Raw genomic sequence first — 22,261 nt, 5'->3', positions numbered from 1 at the left:
CTGCTAGAATTCTTCCCGGAATTCCTGCTAGAATTTCTCCTGAAATTCCTCCTGGAATTCTTCCTGGCACTCCTTCTGGAATACACTCTGGAATTCTTCCTGGAATTTCTGCTAGAATTCCTCCTGGAATTCTTTCTGAAATTCCTCCCGGAATTTCACCTAGAATTCCTCCTGGACATCCTAGTATTCTTCCCGGAATTCCTCCTGGAAATCCTCCAGGAATTGTTGCAAGAACTGCTTCTGGTTTTTTTTTCAGTATTGCTTCCAGGAATGCTTTTTGTGATTGCTGAAAGGATTCCTCTCAAGGCATTATCTTTCTCCCAAGAATTCCTTCGAAGATTCGACCAGAAATTAATGCAGTGATTCCTCCACCAGTTCCTTCAGATTTATTTTCAGGAATTATTTCTTCAAAAAAATCTTAAGGAAATCTATTTAGGATGTTTCCAGAGGATTTTCAGGGGTTTCTGCTAGGATTCCACCAGGGATTCCTTTAGGCGTACCTTCAGGAATCACTTCAAGAATTCATTCAGGAATTCCTCCTATGATTCCTGCAGGAAATCGCTTGGTGTTCGTTTAAGAATCCTTCCGAGATTCGTCAAGGTATTCTTTCAAGGACTATAATTCTTGTAATTCTCGGAGACGTTTCTAGAGGAGTTGCAGAAGGAATAACATTTTTTTAGAATTCCTCCAGGAATTCATCCAAGAAAACTTTCAGAAATTATTCTTGAAATTCATCCAGGTATTCCTACAAGAATTCCTACAAAAAAAAACTTCTTAGATTTCTCCAGGGATGCTTCCAATGATTTCTGCATATGTTCTCCATTGTTTACATCTGGGAATGTCCTTGGGGTTGGGGTTGAGCTTTTTAATTGAGAAATTCATTTGTAGCGAAACTCCAATAGCATAACTTTATACCAAACTTGAAAACTATCCAACAATTATTTCAGCCAGCAATAACCTCGGGAAAGCAATCTCGATTTACTCCCCGTCCACAAATTACTCCAGCAGTTCCCTTTTGAACTTCTTCAAGAATACTACCAGGAATTCCTCAGGAATCACCGTGATTTTTCCCAGAAATTCTATATGCAAGTTCTTCAGGAATCACTCTCAGGATTTCCTCCAGGTATTCCTTCAGAAATTCTTCCAAAAATCTCTTCAGGAATTCCTCCAAAAATTCCTTCGGGAATTTTTGGAAATCTTGGCAAGATTCGTAGAGGAATTACCGAAGTAATTTCTGCATATGTTCCTAGAGAAAATTCTAAGGGTTTTCTGAAGACGTTCATGGAAGAAGTCTCCAGGAATTCCTAGACTTTCCTTGACCAATTTCTGGAAAGATTTCTACAGAAGCCCTGATCCTGGAATTTTGGAGAGAGGCTTGAAGGGATTTATGGAAAAAAATACTAAAGATATTCCTAGAAAATTTCTTTGAGTAATTACTGGATAGATTTCTGGAAATTCTGATCCTGAAGAAATTTCTGAAGGGATCCCTGGAGGAGTTTCTTAGAAATTCCTGGAGGCAGTTCGGAAATAATTCCTGCAGGAATTATGCAAGGAAGTTATCAAAAACAAAGTTTTGGACAGCTTCCTGTGAAATTTTTGATGGGATTACTGCAGGAGTTGCTGAAACCATTTCCTGAAAGATTTCTGAAAAAATAAATCCTGATGAGATTGCTGGATGAAATCCATTTCCAACGTTATTGCTGAAGGAACTGTTGCAGAAATTCCTGGCGGAATTTTATGAGGAATCCATGGAACATGGAATTTTCGAAAAGATAAGGGGAGATAGATAAGATAGAGAAAATCCAGATGAGATTCTTGAAGGAATTTCTTAAGTAAATAATTCCTGGTGCCCGGTAAAAGTCCTAGGGTATTTGTGGTGGAATTTCAGGAAAAATTTTAGGAGCAATTTCTGGAATAATTTCTGGAAGGATTCCCGAAATTCTGGACGCAATTCTAAAATGAATTACATGCGAAATTTCTCGAAATAAAAATTTCGGAGAGATTATTCTAGCAATCGCTAGAGGATGTTCTAAATTCCAGAAGGAATTACTGAAGTGTTTCCTGGAAAAAAATACTAAAAGGTTTTCTGGAGGAACTACTAAAGAGATTGCTGGAGGAGTTTCTGAGATTATTTGGAGGCATTGTGCATGCGATTCCTGAAGGAATTGCATAGGAAACTTCTAAAGAAATTTCTGTAGGGATTCCTGGAGAAATTCCTGAAGAGGAGTTTTCTGAAGGGGTGTTTAGGCGTGTTTTCCATGAGGAATTCCTGGAGAGATTCCCGGAGAAAAGCACGGAGAAATTCGTGCAAAACTTTCCAGAGGAATTCCATAAAAAAATACGTGAGATTCTCGGAAGAAGTCTTAAACAGATTCTTGCAGGCATTTCTAAAGTTATTTGTAAAGAAATCCCATGCTTAATTTACGGTAGGATTTCTGGAAATTCTTGGAGCAAATTTTGGATTAATTCCTGGACGGGTTCATGATGGGATTGCTAGAGAAAGTTCTTGGGGTTGCCGAAGTTAATGCTGAATGAATTGTTGGGGAAGTTCCATTAAGAATTCCTGGAGAAGCTTCTGGATTTTTTTTGAATTGCTTAAGTAATTGCTCCAGGAATTTCATCAAAATTTATCAGGAATCCATCAAGGGATTGCTCCTAGAATTGCAGTAGCAATTTCTCCAGAAATATCTTGAGGAATTGCGAACTCCCTTCAGGAATGTCTTCAGGAATTAGTTCAACAATCTTCAGGAATCCCACTAGGATTTTTTCTTAGAATTCATATTCATTTTTTTTTTCGGAAATTTGTTTACTGAGTCTTCCTCAAGAAATCCTTCCTGGAATTTCTTCAGCAATTCCCCTAGGAATTCCTCCTGTAATTCCTCCGAGAGTTCTTCTATCAATATTTTCGGGATCCTCTACAGGACTTCCTCCAGTTACCTTCAGGAGGCAATTTATTCAGGAATTCCTCCAAAAATAACTACAGGAATTACTTTACGAACGCATCGGAAAGTTCAGAAACTCGGGCCTTTCTTCGAGAATTTTCCCAGAAATCCCTTCAGGAATCATTTCAAAACTGCATCCGAGGATTTCTCAGAAATGGCTCCAAGAACTGCTTCCGTCATTCAAATTGTTCACAAATTCCACCAGGAATCCCAACACTTCGTTTTCAGGAATTCATCCAGAAATTGATGCAAGCATTTCTTCAGGACTCAGAAATTACTTCAGAACTTTCCCCAGAAATATCATCAAACATTGATTCAGCATTTAGGCATTAGTCCCGGAAAAGGCGCAGAAAATTTCTCCGTAAATTCTACCAGAAATTCCTCTAGAAAATTCTTTAGAAATCTCTCCAGGACTTCCTCCAAAAAATCCTTCCTTAATTTATTTTCGCAAATTTCTCTAGGTTTCTATTAAATCCTTCCAGAAATTTCTGATTTAAGAAATTACTCTAGGAATTACTTCAGGAATTTCTCAAAGTCCCACTAGGATTTATTCTACGAATCCCTTCGATTTTTTCAGAAATCTCTTCAGAACTGCCACCAGGAATCTTTTCAGGAATTATTTTAGTAATTTCTTCAAAAAATCCATCCTAGAGCTGCTTCAAGAATTTCTTCAGAAATCCAACCAGGAATTTCTTCACGACACTGCCCTAGGGTTTCTTCAGGATTTCCTCCGGGCAATTATTCATGAATTTCGTCAGCAATTCCTTTAGAAGCCTCTCTAGGGCTTCCTCTTGGATTTTGAGTTAGATTTTCAGGTTTAGTTTAGAAATCTCCCTCCAGAAATTCCTCCAAGAATTACTCGGGAATGCATTCATTTGTTTTTCTGAAATTTCTTTTGCAATACCTTCAGGAATCACTCCAGAGTTATCTCCAGAAATTTTTCTTCATTTCCTCCAGAAATACATTCAGGAATCGCTCCAGGACTCTCTTCAGGATTTTTTTGCAGGGATCTATCTAGGAATAGCTTCAAGATTTTTGTCCGAAAATTCCTCCAAGAAGCCCTATTAGTTTTGTTTCGAAAATTTCTCTAGGAATTCCCCATTGAATCTTTCAAGGAATTTCTCCAGCGATCTTACATGGGAGCCTTCCAGAAATTTCACCAACAATTCCTTTTGCAATAGCTTTGGGAACCCCTTCAGAACTTTCTTCGCTAATCCCATCAGGAATTTCTCCAGGAATCCCTACAATTGGGAATTGCTTCGGAAACAACTCCAGGAATCCCATCAGTTTCCTCTAGGGATCTCTTCAAGCTTTTTTCCCAGCAATTGCCTATGAAAATTCTTCAGGAACCCCTTCAGAATTACCCCAAGGAATCCCTTCAGGAATTATTCCAAAATTCAATTTCTTCGGGAAATATTTTAATAATTTGGAACTGTTGCACAATTTTTTCCTGAAATCCTAACTGGAATTTCTTCAGGACTTCCTCTTTGAGTTTCTTAAAGAATTTCTTTTGGAATTTCTTCAGCAGTTCCTTCAGAAATTTCTTTAGAGATTCCTCTCAGAATCGATTTTAAGCATTTTTTCGGGATTTATTAGGGAAATCGAAATCTTCTTCCAGTAATATCTGCAAGGCTATTTCATTGAATTCTCAAGGAACTCTTTCATATTTTTTTCCAGGACACATTAGTTTCTGAAGTTTCTCAAACATGTTTTTTGAATGAGCTTTTTAAAATTTGCCATTTCGTAGCTCTGTCTACGCCTATGTACGAAAGCAAAATGCGATTCGCCTACTTCCCCAGTATACGCCAATAACACACAATCCAGAATGTATCACATCTTCTCGTCCCTGTTCTCCATGCAACACAGTTACACCCCTCCAACCTTCATTTGAAATTGTAATTACCCCCGTCCCTAATACTCACCGGAACTGGTCGCCAGCAGCAACAGCCCGCCAAAATCATTAGCATTCGTCAGACACTCCTTGACCAGGTCGAATTTGTTCTTACTGGTGGCGATGCTGGCCAGCTGGGACCACTTCTGCGGACTGTCGGATTCCCGCGCCAGCACCAGCGCCGTATCGAGATCGCCAATCTGCAGCGCCAGATCGAACCGGTGCTCCGGATCGGTGGAAACCTGAAGGGCTTGCTGTTTGAAACCTTGCTTCTCGAGGAAGTGCGCCACCCGGGTGCGGTGTTCCTTGGGGATGGTGGGAAGGACCCGGTCGGCTGTTTCGAAGTCCCGTCGCATTACGGCCGTTTGGTATTCCAGGACCGAGAGGAGGAGCGCGAAACTGGTCACGTTCAGTTCCTTGTCGCCGAGGTAGAGGCTGTGCCGGGGAGGCGAGGGGAGAAATGATGGAAGGAATGAAATCAAATAATCGATTGATGAGATCGTTCCATTTTTACACTTTTGATTTTTGTTACATTTTCTCTTCTTTGGCCAATTGGTGAGACCATTCCATTATTAGTTTTATATTTTTTTCCTTGCATTTTCTAATAAATAGCCATTAACAATTACGATTTATTGGTGAGACCATTCCATATAGTTTTTTTGAGTTTATTACATTTTTCGCAGATTAATACTCGTAAACGTGTGAAATCGTTAATGTTAGTAAAACATAATCGTTTTTTTTCATGAAAATTGAAATTATACCTGTCGAATAAACAACATACAAAAAGAGAAAATACTCACCGATTATCCTTCGGGACGTAACCGAGCAAGTACATGGTGCGGTCCAGGTGGGAAATGGTCACAATCTCACCGCCGACGTAGTAGTTGATCCGGTTGACCGAGTTGGTGTAGATGAAGCAATCGCCAACCCACAGACCGGTGCGGACGGCTTCGTTGACCTCGCCCAGGACCTTTAGAGAGGGAAGGAGCGCAAAGAAATCACATACTGGTTAACTCTCAGCTTAACATACGGGTTGAGATTGATGTTTTTAAAACAACTATGGATGTTAGTTCGGACAACATTTTTATGTTTGGAACAACACGCACATATTGTTGAAACAACCATCTAGTGAAATTCATCAAAAAACGAAAAACTGTAAAACTTACTTCGAATGCCTCCTCGATTCCGTCCTCGCTGAGCTGCTGCTTGGTGGCCAGGGCGTTCTGAATCATGCCGATGTCAACCTGCAGGATGAAGTACGAGTCTTCGGTGGCCAAGCAGACCAGGGTGCCGGCTTCGTTCCAGAATACGTGTCTGGTGAAAGAATAAAAAAGTCCTCGGTTGTCGTCACAGAAAACCATAAATTGGAGTTGATCGAGTTATTACCTTGGTTGAACTTCAATTCGTCTGATCAGTTCGAGATTCTCCCAATCGTAGAACGAAAGCCCGGATGACGTTTTGATCGCCAACAGTTGACCACCGAATATTCCTGAGGAAATGACGGCAAGCGGTATTTTCAGTAAATTTTTTCATATAGTCTATATATTGCATTTTGAAGCGGTTATTATCGTCATATCAAATTCCTAAAAAAACTAGTTGCCTTTCTCAAATTTCATTATTTTTTTTTATTTTATTGTTGAAGTAAAGATAAAAATTTTCAATCGATTTTTATTTGCATCGATACAAAGTGTTTTTGGCAACACTGGAAATGAACTTTCAATTCATTTCAAGGGTTGCCAAATACCCTTACAGTAAAAACAATCTCCAGCAATTTTTTCTGGGATTTGGAGAAATTTCCTTATGATTACATCAAAAACTTCCCAATTTTTCTCACAAATTTCTCTAGACCATTTTTTGTAGCCACACAGATCGAAAAAAGAGTGTAAAATTCTGTGACATAGGGTATATGTACCATTCCTTGGCCTAATTTGCAAACCGCCTTGACAATTTTGACCATAACTCATGAATTAATAGCACTAGAAATAATATGTTGATCCTATTACACACTCTAGGCAATTATTGTTTCACTAATTGGAAGTAAACTAACGTTAATATTCAAGAATTTACTTTATTCAGTTGAAAAGATTCGATGCGATGGTATGCAACGTTGGTCTATGGTACAAAAATTGGCCTATTAGTGGATACAACATTGGCCTATTGCTTTCCATGCACTAGAACCACTTATTATCTCATTTTTTCAATATTTCTGCTGAAGTATTATCTCTGTTTGTTCACCAATCTTACTGGTAAATTACATTTTCGGAGCCAAATTTTCAAAAAACTGTAAATGAACTACTTGAACTAAAGTTCTTTCTTAATGTATTAATGAAAACAATTCAACCCTATTATTGTGTTATATTTTTACAATCACCGTACACAAAATCTTTCTTCCTGTTCGTTCTTTTTGGTTTTTATGCAAGCAATGTTGTTGACGTCACTTTATCGGTGTTGTTGACATCACTTAAGTGATGGGCCAAGATTTGTGTACATAGTGAAAAAAATGTCCTCAATATTCGGCCCACATTCAATTTGTAAAACATTTATTATTCGTTGAAAACAAATATACAAGTTCAAAATAGAGTCTTTGACCGTCGCATCAAATGTTCAGTTATTAAAAAGTCAGTTCGATATGTTCCAGATTCATGCCATTTATGATCATGTGTATAAACTACCCACTTAGCCGAAGAATCATGGCGTCTACAAAAGATAAACAAAGAGACATTTTCATTCAATTTTAATGCTCCAAAGTGCTAAAATTTAAACGAAATGTTACAGTTGTTTGCCACATAGCTTTTCCGATATCCAGTAATGCGTGTTTGTTTGAGTTTTTGGTTAACGTTGAGATAGGCCGAACGAGGGGACTATGCCAACGAAGCATCCCGATACCCTATGATGCACATGATTGGAGCGTGGGATATCACATAAGTTTACATGGCATATCATGCAAGTCATAAAATATCATGTAAATTTCCATTATATGTCATGTAATTCAGCATGCCTCTGTGTGTTTACATGACATATAACATAAATTTACATGATATATCATGTAAACCATCATAACACTAAGTTTACATGACTAAACTGAAGTTTACATGACATGTAAATCTCATTATTTTTATCTGTGCAGTGGTCCATGAATTTGTCTATGGATTCAAAGAAAATCTATCAGAAAAACCTTTAGGGTTCAGGGATTATGATTACATATTTATTTTTTATTTAGCAATTTCTTCATTTCATGTCCTATGTGTAAAAAAATGAAAATTCCAACAATCTGAACATTCTTGCCAGAATTTTCTTCTTCTTCTGTAGAAACTTCTTCAGCAATCTGGAGAGATCACTTTTAGGGATCTGGAAGAGTTGCTTCCAGATGTGTGAAGACATTTCTTTATGGATTTTGTAGAGATTTGGTCATGCAACCAGAAAAATTTCTTTCAGTAAAATGGAAAGATTTTTCCAGGAAACTGTAGAGACTTTCAACAATAAATTTTGAGAGCATCCTTTAAGGAATCCGAGGAGTTTTCGTCTAGAACCTGAAGAGATACCGTCTCTTCAGATTCTACAAACCTGGATGTATCTAGTTCCTGAAATCTGGAGATAACAATCTCCAAATCCTAAATCTAAAAAAAATCTCACAGAAATCTGACAATTCCTTTCTAGGAATTTTGGTATTTTTTTCACAATTTTAAAGAATTTTTCCGTGAATTCCCTTCGGGAGAATTGCTCATAATGAAATGCATTTAGCCTCCATGAATTTTTCCAAGGATTTGCCTACGTATTTCTCTTAGGTCAACTTAAAAAGTAAAAAAAAAAAAATAAATAAATAAAATTAAAAAGTTATTTAGGATTATTTCCAGATGCTTTCCAAAAACATTCACAAGACGCGACGCGAGACAAAAACTCCTTCTTATCTCTTTTTGCTATTTTTCAGATACTGAGGACTTTCAGATGTCTATGGACGACGTCTTGAAAGAAACCCAGGAGAAAATTTAGATGAATCTCTATGATAGGTTCATAAATATTCTTCTAAATTTCATACGGAGATTTTTCCAGTAGTAAAATCATAAACTTTTCTTGTTTATAGTACAAATTTCTCTGGAGTTATCGCTATTGTAACTACTGTAATGTTTTTTTTTCGAATTCAATTTTCCGTTTTAAATACTCATTCAGAAATTTATCCAGGAGTTCCCCTCAAAACTGCTTCAGGAGCTTTGAGATTGTTTTAAAAATGAATAGAAATATTTGTTGTTTTTTCCTGGACCCGGTTAAGAAATACCAAGTACAGATTAAGGCCGCACGGGACGACGTGTAATTTTTCCTATCTTCCCTCTCTTTCTAACAATTTGCCTCACGATTTTGAAGAAGCAAATATCAATTTCCGCTGCACTGACGTAGCTGAAACTTTAGTCGATTGTGCACCACAAGTGAGCAAATGAACGATCAAATTTCTAGTCAATAATATGAAGTAGAAGTTGAGATTTGCATCCTACTAGCAACAGAGCAATGGCGGACGATTCAACCACCGTCCCGTCCGGCCTTAAAGTCCAACTAGTTTTGGGAGGTCCTGAGAACCGCATTGAGTTCTTTGAGCAGGAATTTCTCCTTGAAATTCAAAAATTTCAATTTCCTAATTTCTTCAAAGATTTGTTTAGATTTGAGGGGGTTAGAAGCAAAGGGATGTAAGTGACAAAAACCCACTTTCGAGTAAATGAGGTTTAAAGTTTTTGACCAATTTTTCATCCCATACAAAATGTATGGAGCTTCAAAATGAACCAAATTTCCTCAGATTTATTGTAATTTTTCCAAACATCGTAGAAACAAGCTTAAAAAAGTTCCTGAAAGCTTGAAATCTGAAGAATTTTATGATGGGCTCAGCTCAAAATCGACAAAATGGTCACTTACACCCCTTTGATTCTGGGCCCCTCATTTGTTTTTGTTTTTACTGCAACTCTGCAATTCGTTGTTCAAGAACTCATTCGACGAAATTGACAAGAAACCAATCATCTTTCAACCATTAGATTCACTATGCCTTCTTGTATATTTCTTGTCTTCCGGTATTTCTGTCTTCATGTCCATTCTTCATCTTATTGCCTTTTTACTTTCTTTCTTTTTTGTCTTTTAGTTTTTTCTATCTTCTGGTTTTATTACTTGAAGGTTTTTCTGTTTTTTTGGTTAATTCGGCTTTTATTTTTTCTTTATCTTTTGATTTTTTTTATAGTCTGATCCTTTCTGCCTTTTTGGTTTTATTCTCATGCCCTCTAGTTTTTTTTTTCTGTTTATTTTACCGTTTTGTCTTTTTTCAAATTATGTGATTGAAACTCAATCTTCTGTGTTCTGGTTCTATATTTTGGCTCACTCTTTTTTGTTTTGTTTTTCTTCTGCCTTTCGGTATTCTCCGCCCAAGTAATATTTTCAAGTCAAATGGACTCTCACAGGTCATCAGAACCGCCATAAAGCGAAAAAAGTGCTTCTGGTTTTAATGCGGCATTTAGAATCTCTTTAAGGACAAACGTCTTGAAACCCCGCTTCAACAATGCATCAGTACTTCAGACGCACAAATCTCAAGAAGCGAGCTTCAAACAACGATGCATTTTATTATTCTGTTCTTGCTTACTTGTGAGAGGCCTAAATAAGAAGATCAAGTGTGCTGGTTTTGTTTACGAAGTGATTTGTTCGCTCGAAATCTTGAATAGCTGCCAAAGTCGGCCATTGCGACGGCCATTTAGGGATCCTAACAAGTATGTCCTTAAGACTAATGAATTTCTAAATGTTAATTTGATGTCTTTTGGGTTTTTCTACGTTCTAGCTCATTCTGCTTTTTTTTCTTCATGTTTCGTGGTTTTTCTGCCATCCCGTTATAACTTATAATATCTTAGCATTGAGGTCTGGATGCCTTCTCTGACAATCTCCACCTTCTGAAGTTGTCACTTGCTATTCCATTCGACCTCTTAATTGTTCCTGGTTTTGATAACCTTTCTGTCTTTTGATACTCTTCGGTTTCAGTGGTCTTCTTCCTTCAAGTTGTTTCTACCGTTTGTTCTATTTTTCCTTGTTATAGCCTCGGATCCATTTTTCTTTCTGTTTTTTCTTGGTTCTCTGTTTTCTGCATGTTCGGTTATTCAGTCTATAGTTTCTCTGCATTTTGACATTCGGTCATGTGTTTCTTCCTGTCTTCTGATACGCTCTGCCTTTTGATTTATTTAGCAGTTTGGTCTATTCTGTCTTCTGTTTTATTTTCTCCCCTAGCTATTCCCGTATTTTTTCGTTTCCCTTCTTTTTTCCTTCCTGGTTAATCCTACTGGTTGTATTTTCATGATTTCTGAAACTCTATCTTCATGTGTCTGTCTTCTTATCCTTTTAATTTCTCAATGTGTTCTGTTTTTGGTCTTTTCTGTCGTTTGTTCTTCTCTGTATTGTTGTCCTTATTCCTTTTTGATTCTTTCTACCATTTGTCATTTGTCTTTTCTTGGTTTCTGATTTGCCTTCTGGTTTCATTTGTTCTTCACCAAACCTGTCGTCTTGTATTTTTTCTGTTTTTTTTATTTACTCTGCTTCGTATTATTTCTGGTCGCTCGGTTTTCGCAGCTTTTACTTCGTTTAGTTTATCCAGTATAGTCTTTTTCGTCTTTTGGAATACTCCACTTTCTAATCTTTTTCACTCCTGGTAGTATCTACTTTTTGATCTGCTCCGTTTTTGGATGCATTTTAACTTCTATTGTTTGCTGTTGTCTGACCTTCATCGCTCCTGGTTGTTTTCCTTCCTCATATTTCTGTTTTTGGATCTTTGCATTGGATCATTCTACTTCTTGTTTTCTATACTCTCGATATATTGCCATTCTCTGGAATTTCAACCTTTTGATTTTTTGTACTTTTTGACGTACAGCTCCTTTTTGTCTTGTGACATTTTCCTCCAACTGATCTGTTTTTCTTTTAGTCCATTTTAGCTTTTTTATGCTCCATATTATGGCTATTTCTTCTTGTTTATTGGTCTTATTTCTTGTGATTGTTTCTGCTATTTGTCCATCCTACTTTTTATTTTTTTCCTTCTTTTTGGTTTTTTACACTCACATCTATCCTGCCATCTGTCACTTTCTGATTTTCAGTATTTTATGCCTTCTGGCCTTCTCTGTATTCTGATCTAATCGAAGAATTTGTTATACATAGTTAAAATTCGCACAAAAAATCCTGATGTTTCTGTTTTCTGGTAGGGTTTTTACCTCATTTTCGCCATACTAAGCACCGACCAATAATGATCGAGTTTATTCTTGCACTTCACCCAGATTGGTTTCAATGACCAATTTATAAATTAGCCTTCATATCATGTAAAATAACTACCATTTACTATGGTTACCTTCGGCATACGCAAAACGAGAAAAAAATGAAGTTGTAAGTAATTTTGTGTTATTATTCGATTTGCAGTGCTATAGAAGCTGATTACATCATTTTGCTTTCGTCTAATGAGTAAACGGCAAAAGTAAGTTAGAACATCCTAAATCGCTATTCTCCATCTGATATGACGGGAATTGGCGCATATGACGAAGTACATTGTCCTAAAACTGTTGGCCTTTCTGCCCTTTACTCCTCTCTGCTTTTGAGTATACTCTAAATTGCAGTACTGTTTGCATTCTTGTAGTTTCCATCTTTTGTGGTTTCTTCGTTCTGGTCCATTTTGGCCTTTTGGTTTTTTCTACAACCATCTCAGCAAGGCTTCTATTTTGAGCACTTTCCGCTATAACTCAGTCAATTTTGAATCTTTTTACGCTGTGAGATGAATATAGTATCTAATCATGTACAAATTTTCAAGTCGATTGGTTTGAAATGGATTGAGTTTTAGCGGAAAAGTACCAAAAATAACAGCCACTGCCAAAATGGTTAGGAACTTTCTCTCTTTTGTCCCATTTTATAATCTCTGGTTCTGAACGACTGTAGGCGTACTTTCAGGTTATGTTTAGTTGGCGATTCAGTTATCAAATTGATTGAAAACGATGATTAAATTTTCATCCAACGTTTCGCTTCGTATGAAAGCTTCTTCAGGGACTCAATTTGTATCGTTTTTTTGTCTAGTCGGATTTGTTAAACGTTAAAATGTAAATATTGGTAGAGTAATTTGTTTTGGGGCTGGTAGCATTACGGAAAGCACTAATTTAGCAGGGTCAACTTTGGATGAATTATCTAGTTTGGAAGTGTGTCAATAATAATATTTTATAATTCAGAACTTGTGTATTTCCTGTTTATTAGTGCCATCTCGTAAATAAAAATATTGGTTTTATCGGAAATTCCTCCTGCCAATTTTCCTGGCATTCTGAGAAATTCTTTCCTCCCTTTATTTAAAAAGTTCACAATTTTTTTTCCAGGAAATTCTCCCAGCGCGATTTTTTTTCCGGTAAGTGAAAGTAAAGGGATCAAGAATAAGGAATGACTTTTGTGATTGCTTTGCAATTTCTCTATGTTATGTTCTATGGACAAAAGTTTTAAAAATGGACATCTCTAGAAATGAATTATTTTGAAAAGAGTTTGCTTCTAGGGAGTAGAGATGCAGCTTTTACACAAGAAGAATGGAAAGCGAATTCTAAACTTTAAAAATTTTAAATTTAATTGTCTCTCGATAGAAAATATAAACATATGAGTTAGATCTGGCATTAACAGTCTGTTGCAATATTTGATTCGATGATTCAGAGTTTTTTTCAAAATTAGGAATTTGATATGACGAGGATTAATCTAACTACAACTAGCAACCATTCCCAAGCCAAATACCTTCTACTCTCATCGGACGACATGGGTTCACAACAGGGGCGTACAATTCGCGCATTTAGGTTAGTAATTTCGAGGTTATTTTCGCGGCGAATGATATCAGTGTTACACATGTTGAAAGGTGGAAGTGTGATAAATGCGTATGTGTATGTGTGTGACAAGCAGCATGTGTGGAACAGAGGAAAGGAAACAAGATTCAAATGAGATTACGGAGGAAATGATGTTGATTTAGGTCAAGAGCGAATTTACTCACCTTCAGCGCCGTAGTCCGGCGTAAAGCTCTTCCGTTCCTTAAAGTTCCGGAACAGTTTCACCGTACCGCTGGATTCCCGGACGGCGTACTCGCTGTTTTCGGAGGCCCACACGAATTCCTGGGCCGAACCGAACGCCTTGTTCCGGAGGGCCATCGAGGTGTAGATGATGTACTCGCCGTCACCGCAGACGACTACGAATCTGTGCGAAAAGAAACGTAATCACGGTTCAGCTGATTCCGTTGAAAGCTCGAAGGGAGAATACCACTTACCGTCCGTTGGGGTTGTGAGCGATTGTCTGGGGATAGATTTCGCATGCTCCCATGTCCTTGACGGCCACCGGAAGCCGCTCGCCGTCTTTGATTTCTGTACCTGGAGGAGAGAAAAAATAAGAATACGGTCAAAAGAAGAGCCATGTAGAGATTGGAAGGGCCTATGTTCAGGATGATCCGCAGACCTGAGAATGATAACAGCCATCTTAAAGTGAAATTACATCACTACAATTCGCGTTCTTTTCCCATATTGTTTGAACAATTTGAACTCTATTGAAAGCTTTCTCTGTCTTTAATTTTACTGATACTAGTCTAGTCTAGTCTACACATACACTACACAGCCGTTTGTTGAAAGAATCCTGAAAATCACATAATCAATAATTTCTATCGCTTTTCTTATCCTTATTAATGCTTGCAATGCAACGGAGATGCATTACATCCATTAAATCAGTCCGGCCTGCTGTGCAGCTTTTTTGATTCCACAATAAAACCATTGAATGGGGTATCTTGTACCAAGCGCTCAGTCAATCGATGGAAGTGACGTCGTTGCTGAGAAGGTGTCATCTGGACACGGTTCAGAGATTTTCCCTCTGCTACGAAACGACGTCGACAGGGACAGACACCGCATATTGCTCTGTAGTGATAATCATCTCAACATTATTAACCGGTGCACCTTACTCTGACTGAGAAGCACCAAAGACAACAAACTCTTGGTGGCAAGATATAATCAAAGTGTGGACAGCGTGAAGCTATATGGTTTTGAAGAGAAGAGACAAAAACGGTCAACGATCTTTATCTGCGATTGAGCGTGGAGTTTCCGTAGAGACATTCTCTGTCGGTAGGTAAAGGTTGTTTAGCACTTAGCATGTCAGAAGTGTCGATTTGTGGCGTAGTTTCGGTTGGTCACGCTTTCTGGAGTTTGTTCTTTACTTCTAGCTAGTTATTAAAATCGACTTCCGTTGCACCGACCGGATTTTGGATCACTGATGCGAAGTCTATTTGGCAGCATCCATCTATTACGTAACGCTAAAATCGAAACTTTTCTTTGGAAATCCTTCTAGGAATTACTCCACAAAATTCCTTCAGGAACTAATTTAAGAGTTCCTTCAAGTGTCCCACCAGGAATTACCTATGACCTTTTTCAGGAATTGGTTATGCAATTTCTTCACGATTTCTTCCAAAACTGCCCCCAGAAATCTCTATAGGAGTTGATCCAATAATTTCTCCAGGGCAGCATCAAGTATATTTTTTTAGAAATCCGTTCAGGAATTTTTCCAAGAATTTCTCAAGGAGTCCCTCCAAACTTTCTCCAGGGTTTTCTTCAGCAATTATTTTGGGAATCTTCCTAGACTTTCCTCCAAAAGCTATAAGAGTCAAGTGAAACTTGGCGTAAATATGAGAAGTGTCATTAAAGTTTGTTGGCTCTATATAAACAATATACAAAGCTGCATAGTGAGGGTATCTAGAACACTGAAGCTTCCCAGGATTGCAGATTCCAGGAAGGACTTTGTTCCAGGAAATATTAAGTAAATTCTTCAGAAATATGGTGGATCTAGAAAGATGCGGATACCAGAAGCAATAGGACGATTCCGAAAAAAAAACGGGCTTTAAGTACAAGACTCAACAGATGTAATAAAAAAGGTAGGAATACATGGGAAAAGCTGATGAATTGAGCAATTTCTCATATTCTAGCAGAAAGATAGATATAGAGAAAAAACAAACTGGGCATTCTGGAAAGTAGCTGATGATTCTGAGCAGCACGACAAGAATTGAATGTTTCGGCAAATCTAGAAAGTGGACAGGAAACTGGAGTTTCTGAGAGCGAGCTGTGTGCTTTGTGAAGAAATCGGTGATTTCTGGCGATTGCAGAATATTAATTTCGAGATTTCTGCAAGCATTTATCTAGAGATTATTCCAGGAATCCTTAAAACGTTCTTCCTAGAATGCATCAAGTGAATCCTCTAGAGATTCTTCCTGATATTCCTCCAGGATTCCTTCCAAGAATTCTTCAGAGATTCATCCAAGAATTACTCCTGAGAGCTTCAGGACTTGCTTCAAAAATCCCTTTAGAGATTTCAGGATTTCAACTTTGTGGAATTCTTTTAAAAAAAGATTTTCTCAGAATTTTTCCATAAGCTACTGCGGAGAATCCACCCAGGAAGTCCTAGTGGAGTTCCTGTAAAGATACCATCAGGAATTTCGCCCGAAGTTCTTCTAGGAACTCATCCTGAGAATCTACCCAGAATTCCATAATTTCTCTACGAAGTCATCCGAAGATTTCCCTAAGATTCGTATCACTTCTTTTTCAGGTGTTGAGAAATTCTTCAAGAGGTTTCTAAAAGAATCCTAGTTCTAGAAGTATCCTAGTTCTAGGTAAATTTCTTTGGACATTCATCCAGGCACTCTAGGAATGCCACTTCATCTCAGGTTAATTTTTCATTCAGGTTAATTTTTCTAAAAAATGCTTCAGGTTAATTTTTCATTCAGGTTAATTTTTCTAAAAAATGCTTCAGAAATTTGTGTAACTCCAGATATACTCTAGGAATTCTTTAAAATTTCTGTCGAGGAATATTTCCGGAGATTCCCAAGCAGGAATGCTTTTCGAGATTCCTCCAAATATTCGATGAATTTATCCAGATTTTTCTCTTCCTGCTTCAATAACCCTTCAGGTGTTGGTTTAGGTATACTTCCAGTAATCAGATATCTTTTGAAGAATACTTCGAAAGATTCTCCAGAAAAATCCTGCAAAATGTTTGCCTAGAATTCGTTACGAGATTTCTCCAGGAATTATTTCATCACCTACTCTTGGGATTTTACCACAAAGTGCTCCAGGAGTTCCTGCAAGTTTCGACTCGCGATCCCCCTTGAAGTTCCTCCAGAGAAGCAATCAGGAACATCCCATATTTGTTTTCCAAAAAATCCACCACAATTTCTCTATGAATTGCTCCAGAGTTTTCCCTAAGAAAAAAAATCTTTCAGATGTTGCTCCAGCTATTCTTCTAAGGCATTCTTCCAGATATACCTTAAGAAATTCTTCAATAGATTTCTCCACCAATTTCTAAAGTAGTTTCTCGAGGAATTCGATCCATAATTCCTCCTGATAATCATTCAGGAATGCTTTCGTAAATTCCTCTAGAGATTCCACCACGAGGTCCTCAAACAGTTCCTAAAAAGATTCCGATCAGGATTTGCCCCCGAAGTCCCTCCAAAGATGCAATTCTTCCTGAAATTCTTCTAGGATTTTAGATTTCTCATCCAAAGATTCTTCTAAAAATTCTAACACAATCCTTCTTCGAGTTCCGCCAGAGTTTTCTTTGAGAATTGCTTCAAGAATTCTTACAGGTGTTACTCCAGATATTCTTCCAGGAGCTCATAGGTTTCTTCAGGAATTCGATCCGAAATTCCTTCATACCAGATCTTCTCTATAGATTTCTCCACGATCCCACCAGGAGCTCCTCCTGAGTTGCTTTTGGAATTTTTCCAGAAATACTTCTAGAAACTCTTCCGCTGATTGTTCCAAAAATTCTTCAAACAAAAATTCCACAAAGAATTCCTTATTCAAATGCTTAAAAAAATCTTCCTGGAACAATTCAAAAGTTTTTTCTTAAAATTTCTTCTAGATCCCCCCAAGATTGTTTCCGGAGATTTCTCCAGCAATTCATACAGATTTTTCCTGGAAGTTCATCGAAGGATTTCCTCAAGAATTCTTTTATGGATTCCTTCAAAAAGTGCTCCAGAGATTGATGATGGCATTCTTGGAATAGTTCCCGAAGTGATCTATTGTAGAGTTCCTGGAATTTTCGAATGCATTTCTGGAAAATTATTGAAGAAAGTCTTAGGTACAACCCCTGGCGAAATCTTTGGATGAATGCCTAGAGGCATATCTAGCGGGATTCTCAGAGGAATCTTTACGAAATATCTTGTGGATGCTATCGACTGGTAATTCTGTACTTGGAGGTTTTCTGCAAGGCCGAAAACCCCCAAGTACAAAATTTAAGAAATATTTTGATAAATTACTGGCTGCCCGAAAAAAAAACTACAGGACTATCTGGAACAATTCCTGGAGCAATTCCTAGAAAATCCTCTGGAGAAGTTTCTGGATGAGTTATTGGAGAAACCTCTCTGAATGAATAACTGAAGAATTCCTAAAAAATGTAGACTTTTGTAGGAATCTGTAGATTACTTCTTGAAAAAAAAATCTATGGTACTAATTTCTGAAATAATCTCTGGCGAAATTCTTCAAAAAAGCTCCACAAATTTCCTTTGGGTATCTCTGCTTAAACTCGAAGAGAAAACTTTGTAGCAATCACTTTAGATACACTCAGAGGAATTTCTGGAGGAAGCTTTCGAGAAGCTTAACAGAAGAAATCAATGGAACATTATTTGTAGGAATCTATGAAAGAATTACTTGAGGAGTTTCAGGAATAATTTAATGATGAATTCCTGAGAAAATTCGAGCAGCAATAACATAACAAGTTCCTGGAAATCTCTGGAGCAACCCATCGACGAAGCCCTGGAACAAATCCAGGTAAAAATTTCGGAGGAATATCTTCAGAGATCTCTACCTTACATAACAATTAAGAGACTCTCTGGAAGAATTTCTGAAGAATTTCTTGAAAGACGAATTCTACAGGAATTCGTGGAGTACATCCTAAAGGAAATGCAGTAAAGTTCTTGGAAGAATCCTCGACGAGGTTCCTCGATAAATTTCAGGGGGGTATTGAGTTGGGACATCTCTTTGCCACGAGCGTACAGCTATTGAAAGTAACTTTTGTGGAGCAGCTTCAATCCTGTTGAACATATTTATTATTGATTTTCAATCAATTCAACTTTACACTTACTCTTTGACTTACTTGACAGATTCAAAGTAGCTACCACAACAAGAGCCATTTTTGAATGCATCCCTGAAGGAACGGTGGAGGAAATCAAGAGATATAATCAAGAGATATAATCACGAATTTCTGAGAACTTCCTGGAAAAAATGTAAGCAATAGATGAAGAATTTTTGTAAGAATTATGAAAGTTGAGGTGGAATTCTTGGAACTCCGGATGAGTTTTCTGGACAGATTTCTGGAGAAATTCCTGAAAGCATTCATGGAGGAATTCTCGCCGAAATTTCGGGTTGAATCTTTATAGGACTCCGCGGTGAAATCTCTAGACGAATTCCTGAGAGAACTTTTGTAATAATTCTTAGAGGAAATTAATTTCTGGAAATCAATAAAGAAATTTCAAGATGAAATACTGAGGGAATCTTACAATAATTCAGATAAGAATCAATTTAAGAATTCTTGGTTGAATCTTAGCAAGAAATCTAGAAGAATCTTTAAATTGCTATTCATGAATTTTATTCCGCCTAAAGAAGCTAACTATGTGCGATAGGTGAAATCGGGCTCTATCCAACGCCAACAGATGAGGGAGACAGCCAAGCAACTGCGTAGCATGGAGGAATAAGAAGCACCCGTCTGGTGAATTAGGAGTTGTTGGTTCGATTCCCATCCGGATCACGTGGATTTTTTTTCGCAATTTTAATTTCAATATTTCGATCGAACACGTGTCTGTTGTGTATATGGACGATAAAGCGATCCAACATGGAGCTTCTATAGAAATGAAAGATCCCTTCATGATGTTTAAGGAGCTTACATGTAACAATATGTCAAGGATTTTGGAAGTTTGAAAAATGACTAGCTTAATTTTTAAGAAAGTCTTCGTGGAACTTGTTATTATTTTTTTCAAACAGCTTTTCCTCCGTTAAAAGTTCCCTCTATTCGAAAACCTAGCTACACTCTTTCGTGAGTCAGTCGTCTACTGTTATTGGGGAAAAGTGTAAGAATAGGGCAACCCTCTGTTCTGCCTGTTCAATATACTGCTATCAAGGTTCGTAGCACTATCGAGCAGCACAGAACCGCACAGCATAGAATCATCATTATCATTAAAGAGATGCGCTATAAAGTCGCCCTTGACTAGTTTTCCACCCCGGCAGGATAGAATTAGACTCTAGGGTTTGTGTACCTATCTTTCCGAGAAATATAGAAAATAGGAAATGGTAGTGACGTCATGTTGTCGATCCTTATGCTTGACAAAAAATGAACTAAAATGAGACAATAACGTAATTCTGATCAAGTAGAACCATTGCAGTTAAAATCCATCCATAAATTTCACCCCTAAAAACTTCTACAATAATTCCGTTTCTTCCTGGAACTTCTTCAGAGATATCTCCGTCTGCTTCCGTTTTGTTGTCACTCTATTTCTAATACTAGGATTTTTATCCGGCATTTATCCATGATACTAGCATGTTTGTCCGGCATTCCTTCTTGAAAATCTTCCAGGATTGCTGAATTTCACATTTTTCACGAGGATCCTGTAGATTTTTTCACAGACTTTCATCCACAGATCTTTCTGCTATTGCTCTCACAGTCCCTTGCAGATTTTGCACCAGAAATTTATCCAGAGAAATCGTTTTTCTAGAAGATAACTCTCCTAGAATTTATCCTGGGATCTTCACAATATTTTTTCTGAATATTTCTCTGATGTTGTCACGGAATTTTTCCTAAGAGTTTTTTTCGGGGGTTTTCCCGGGATTCCTCCTAGAGTTTCCTATTGAAGTTACTCTGAGGCTTCTCGCGAGGTTTCTCTAGCAGTTTCGTGTGAGATTTCTTTCGAACTTTCTCCCAAGATTTGTGATTGGCATTTCTTTTGGTATTTCTACAGGAACTATTGCTGATATCTCTCATGGAGTTTTTCATGCGAGTTTTTTTTAGAAGTTTTAAAGGTTTTTTTTCGTAGTTGTTTCCTGCATTTCTTGCGAGCATCCTTCAGAGTTATTTTTTAAAAAAACCCCAGCATTTTTTCCACCATCCCTACCTGCAATTGTCTCGAGATATCCAGAATAACCTTCTGGTTATTTTTCTAATAGTTGCTCCCTAAGGATTATTCCAGGAGTTTTTCTCCTAATACCTTCTGGAGTAACATCGTCAGGAATTCCCGAATAAATATCGTGCCTAGGTGAAATTTTGCGAGAAACTCCTGGAAGACCTATTGGAGACATTTGGAGAGAAACGTTCGAAAAATCCGTTGAAAAGCTTGGGACATGTAGGAAAACAAATCTGGGAGTAATCACGGGAGAAATCCTACGAGGAATTTAAGGAGAAATATCGCAAAACTTAAGGGAAGAAATCCTTGAAGAAACAAATCGGCAGAAATCTTCGTTAAATTCCGGAAAAACTGTTGAAAAACCCTCCCAGAAAACTATTAAGCGATATTCATGAAGAAACTTTGGATAAACTCTGGAAGGTTCTTCGGAAGGAATCCAGCGCGAAACTCCGAAAGAATATCGAAAAAAACTTCTGGAAGAAATTTCGGGAGGTACTTCGGCACAAACCCTGTGAGGATCATAGGGAACATTTTGGAAGGAACTCTGGCAACCAATACGGAGAAACCTCGGAATGGAATTTTAGGAAAACTTGTGAAGGAATAAAAAAAACATCGGGAAATCTCCAGGAAACAAACCTTCGATAAATTCACAGAAATCCTGGAATCAATTCAAGGAAGAATCTTGGATAAATTTTCTGGAGGGATTCTCAATAGAAATTCGGAATGAATTCTGGATGGATTTCTAAGTAAATTCCTTTACAAATCTCTGAAGGAATTCCTATACCTGAAAGAGTTCTTGGGATTACAAGTTTTCACAATGTGGTACCGCCAGTTTCTATTCGAAATTTTAAATATTCTTCCAACTGGAAATTTTTCATATGAGTTTCAACATAATAGTAGTAAATGCAAACCTCGTCATCATGTCATTGGAATTAATATCCGCTAGGGTAACCGTGCAAAATTTATGTTGTGTGTGACGTAATGGCTTAGTTTCTTACGCATTTGTAGTGTTCCATTATTAGATGATATATCTTTCATGCATTTGTAATGCTTCATTATTTGTAAAATGGAAGAGCGGACCTGGTGGGATGGTTAGAACACTTGACTAACACGCCGAAGACCTGGGATCGAATCCCACTCCCGACAAACTCGCAAAAAAAAATGTGAGTTCTTCATTCGGAAGGGAAGTAAAGCGTGGGTCCCGAGATGAACTAGCCTAGGGCTAAAAATCTCGTTAACACAGATATATATATATATATATATATATATATATATATATATATATAT

General features: G+C 37.5%; 1 protein-coding gene across 2 annotated transcripts in view; it reads right to left on the bottom strand.

Moving 5' to 3' along the window:
* LOC109421953 (coatomer subunit beta') overlaps positions 1 to 22,261 on the bottom strand; it is a 77,637-nt gene that overhangs the window by 8,369 nt on the left and 47,007 nt on the right. For both annotated transcript variants that reach the window (XM_029865028.2, XM_062843158.1), the window contains exons 4-9: positions 14,105 to 14,204; positions 13,835 to 14,034; positions 6,220 to 6,322; positions 6,000 to 6,147; positions 5,634 to 5,803; positions 4,865 to 5,268 (exon numbers count right to left, since the gene is read on the bottom strand). In XM_029865028.2, coding sequence (XP_029720888.2) covers positions 4,865 to 5,268; positions 5,634 to 5,803; positions 6,000 to 6,147; positions 6,220 to 6,322; positions 13,835 to 14,034; positions 14,105 to 14,204 — 1,125 coding nt within the window. The remainder of the gene's footprint in view (positions 1 to 4,864; positions 5,269 to 5,633; positions 5,804 to 5,999; positions 6,148 to 6,219; positions 6,323 to 13,834; positions 14,035 to 14,104; positions 14,205 to 22,261) is intronic.

The sequence above is a fragment of the Aedes albopictus genome, chromosome 3 (genome assembly GCF_035046485.1).
Source record: "Aedes albopictus strain Foshan chromosome 3, AalbF5, whole genome shotgun sequence".
NCBI classification, from domain to species: Eukaryota; Metazoa; Arthropoda; class Insecta; order Diptera; family Culicidae; genus Aedes; species Aedes albopictus.
Note: the sequence above shows the minus strand (reverse complement) of the source record. Positions and strands in the feature narration are given on the sequence as shown.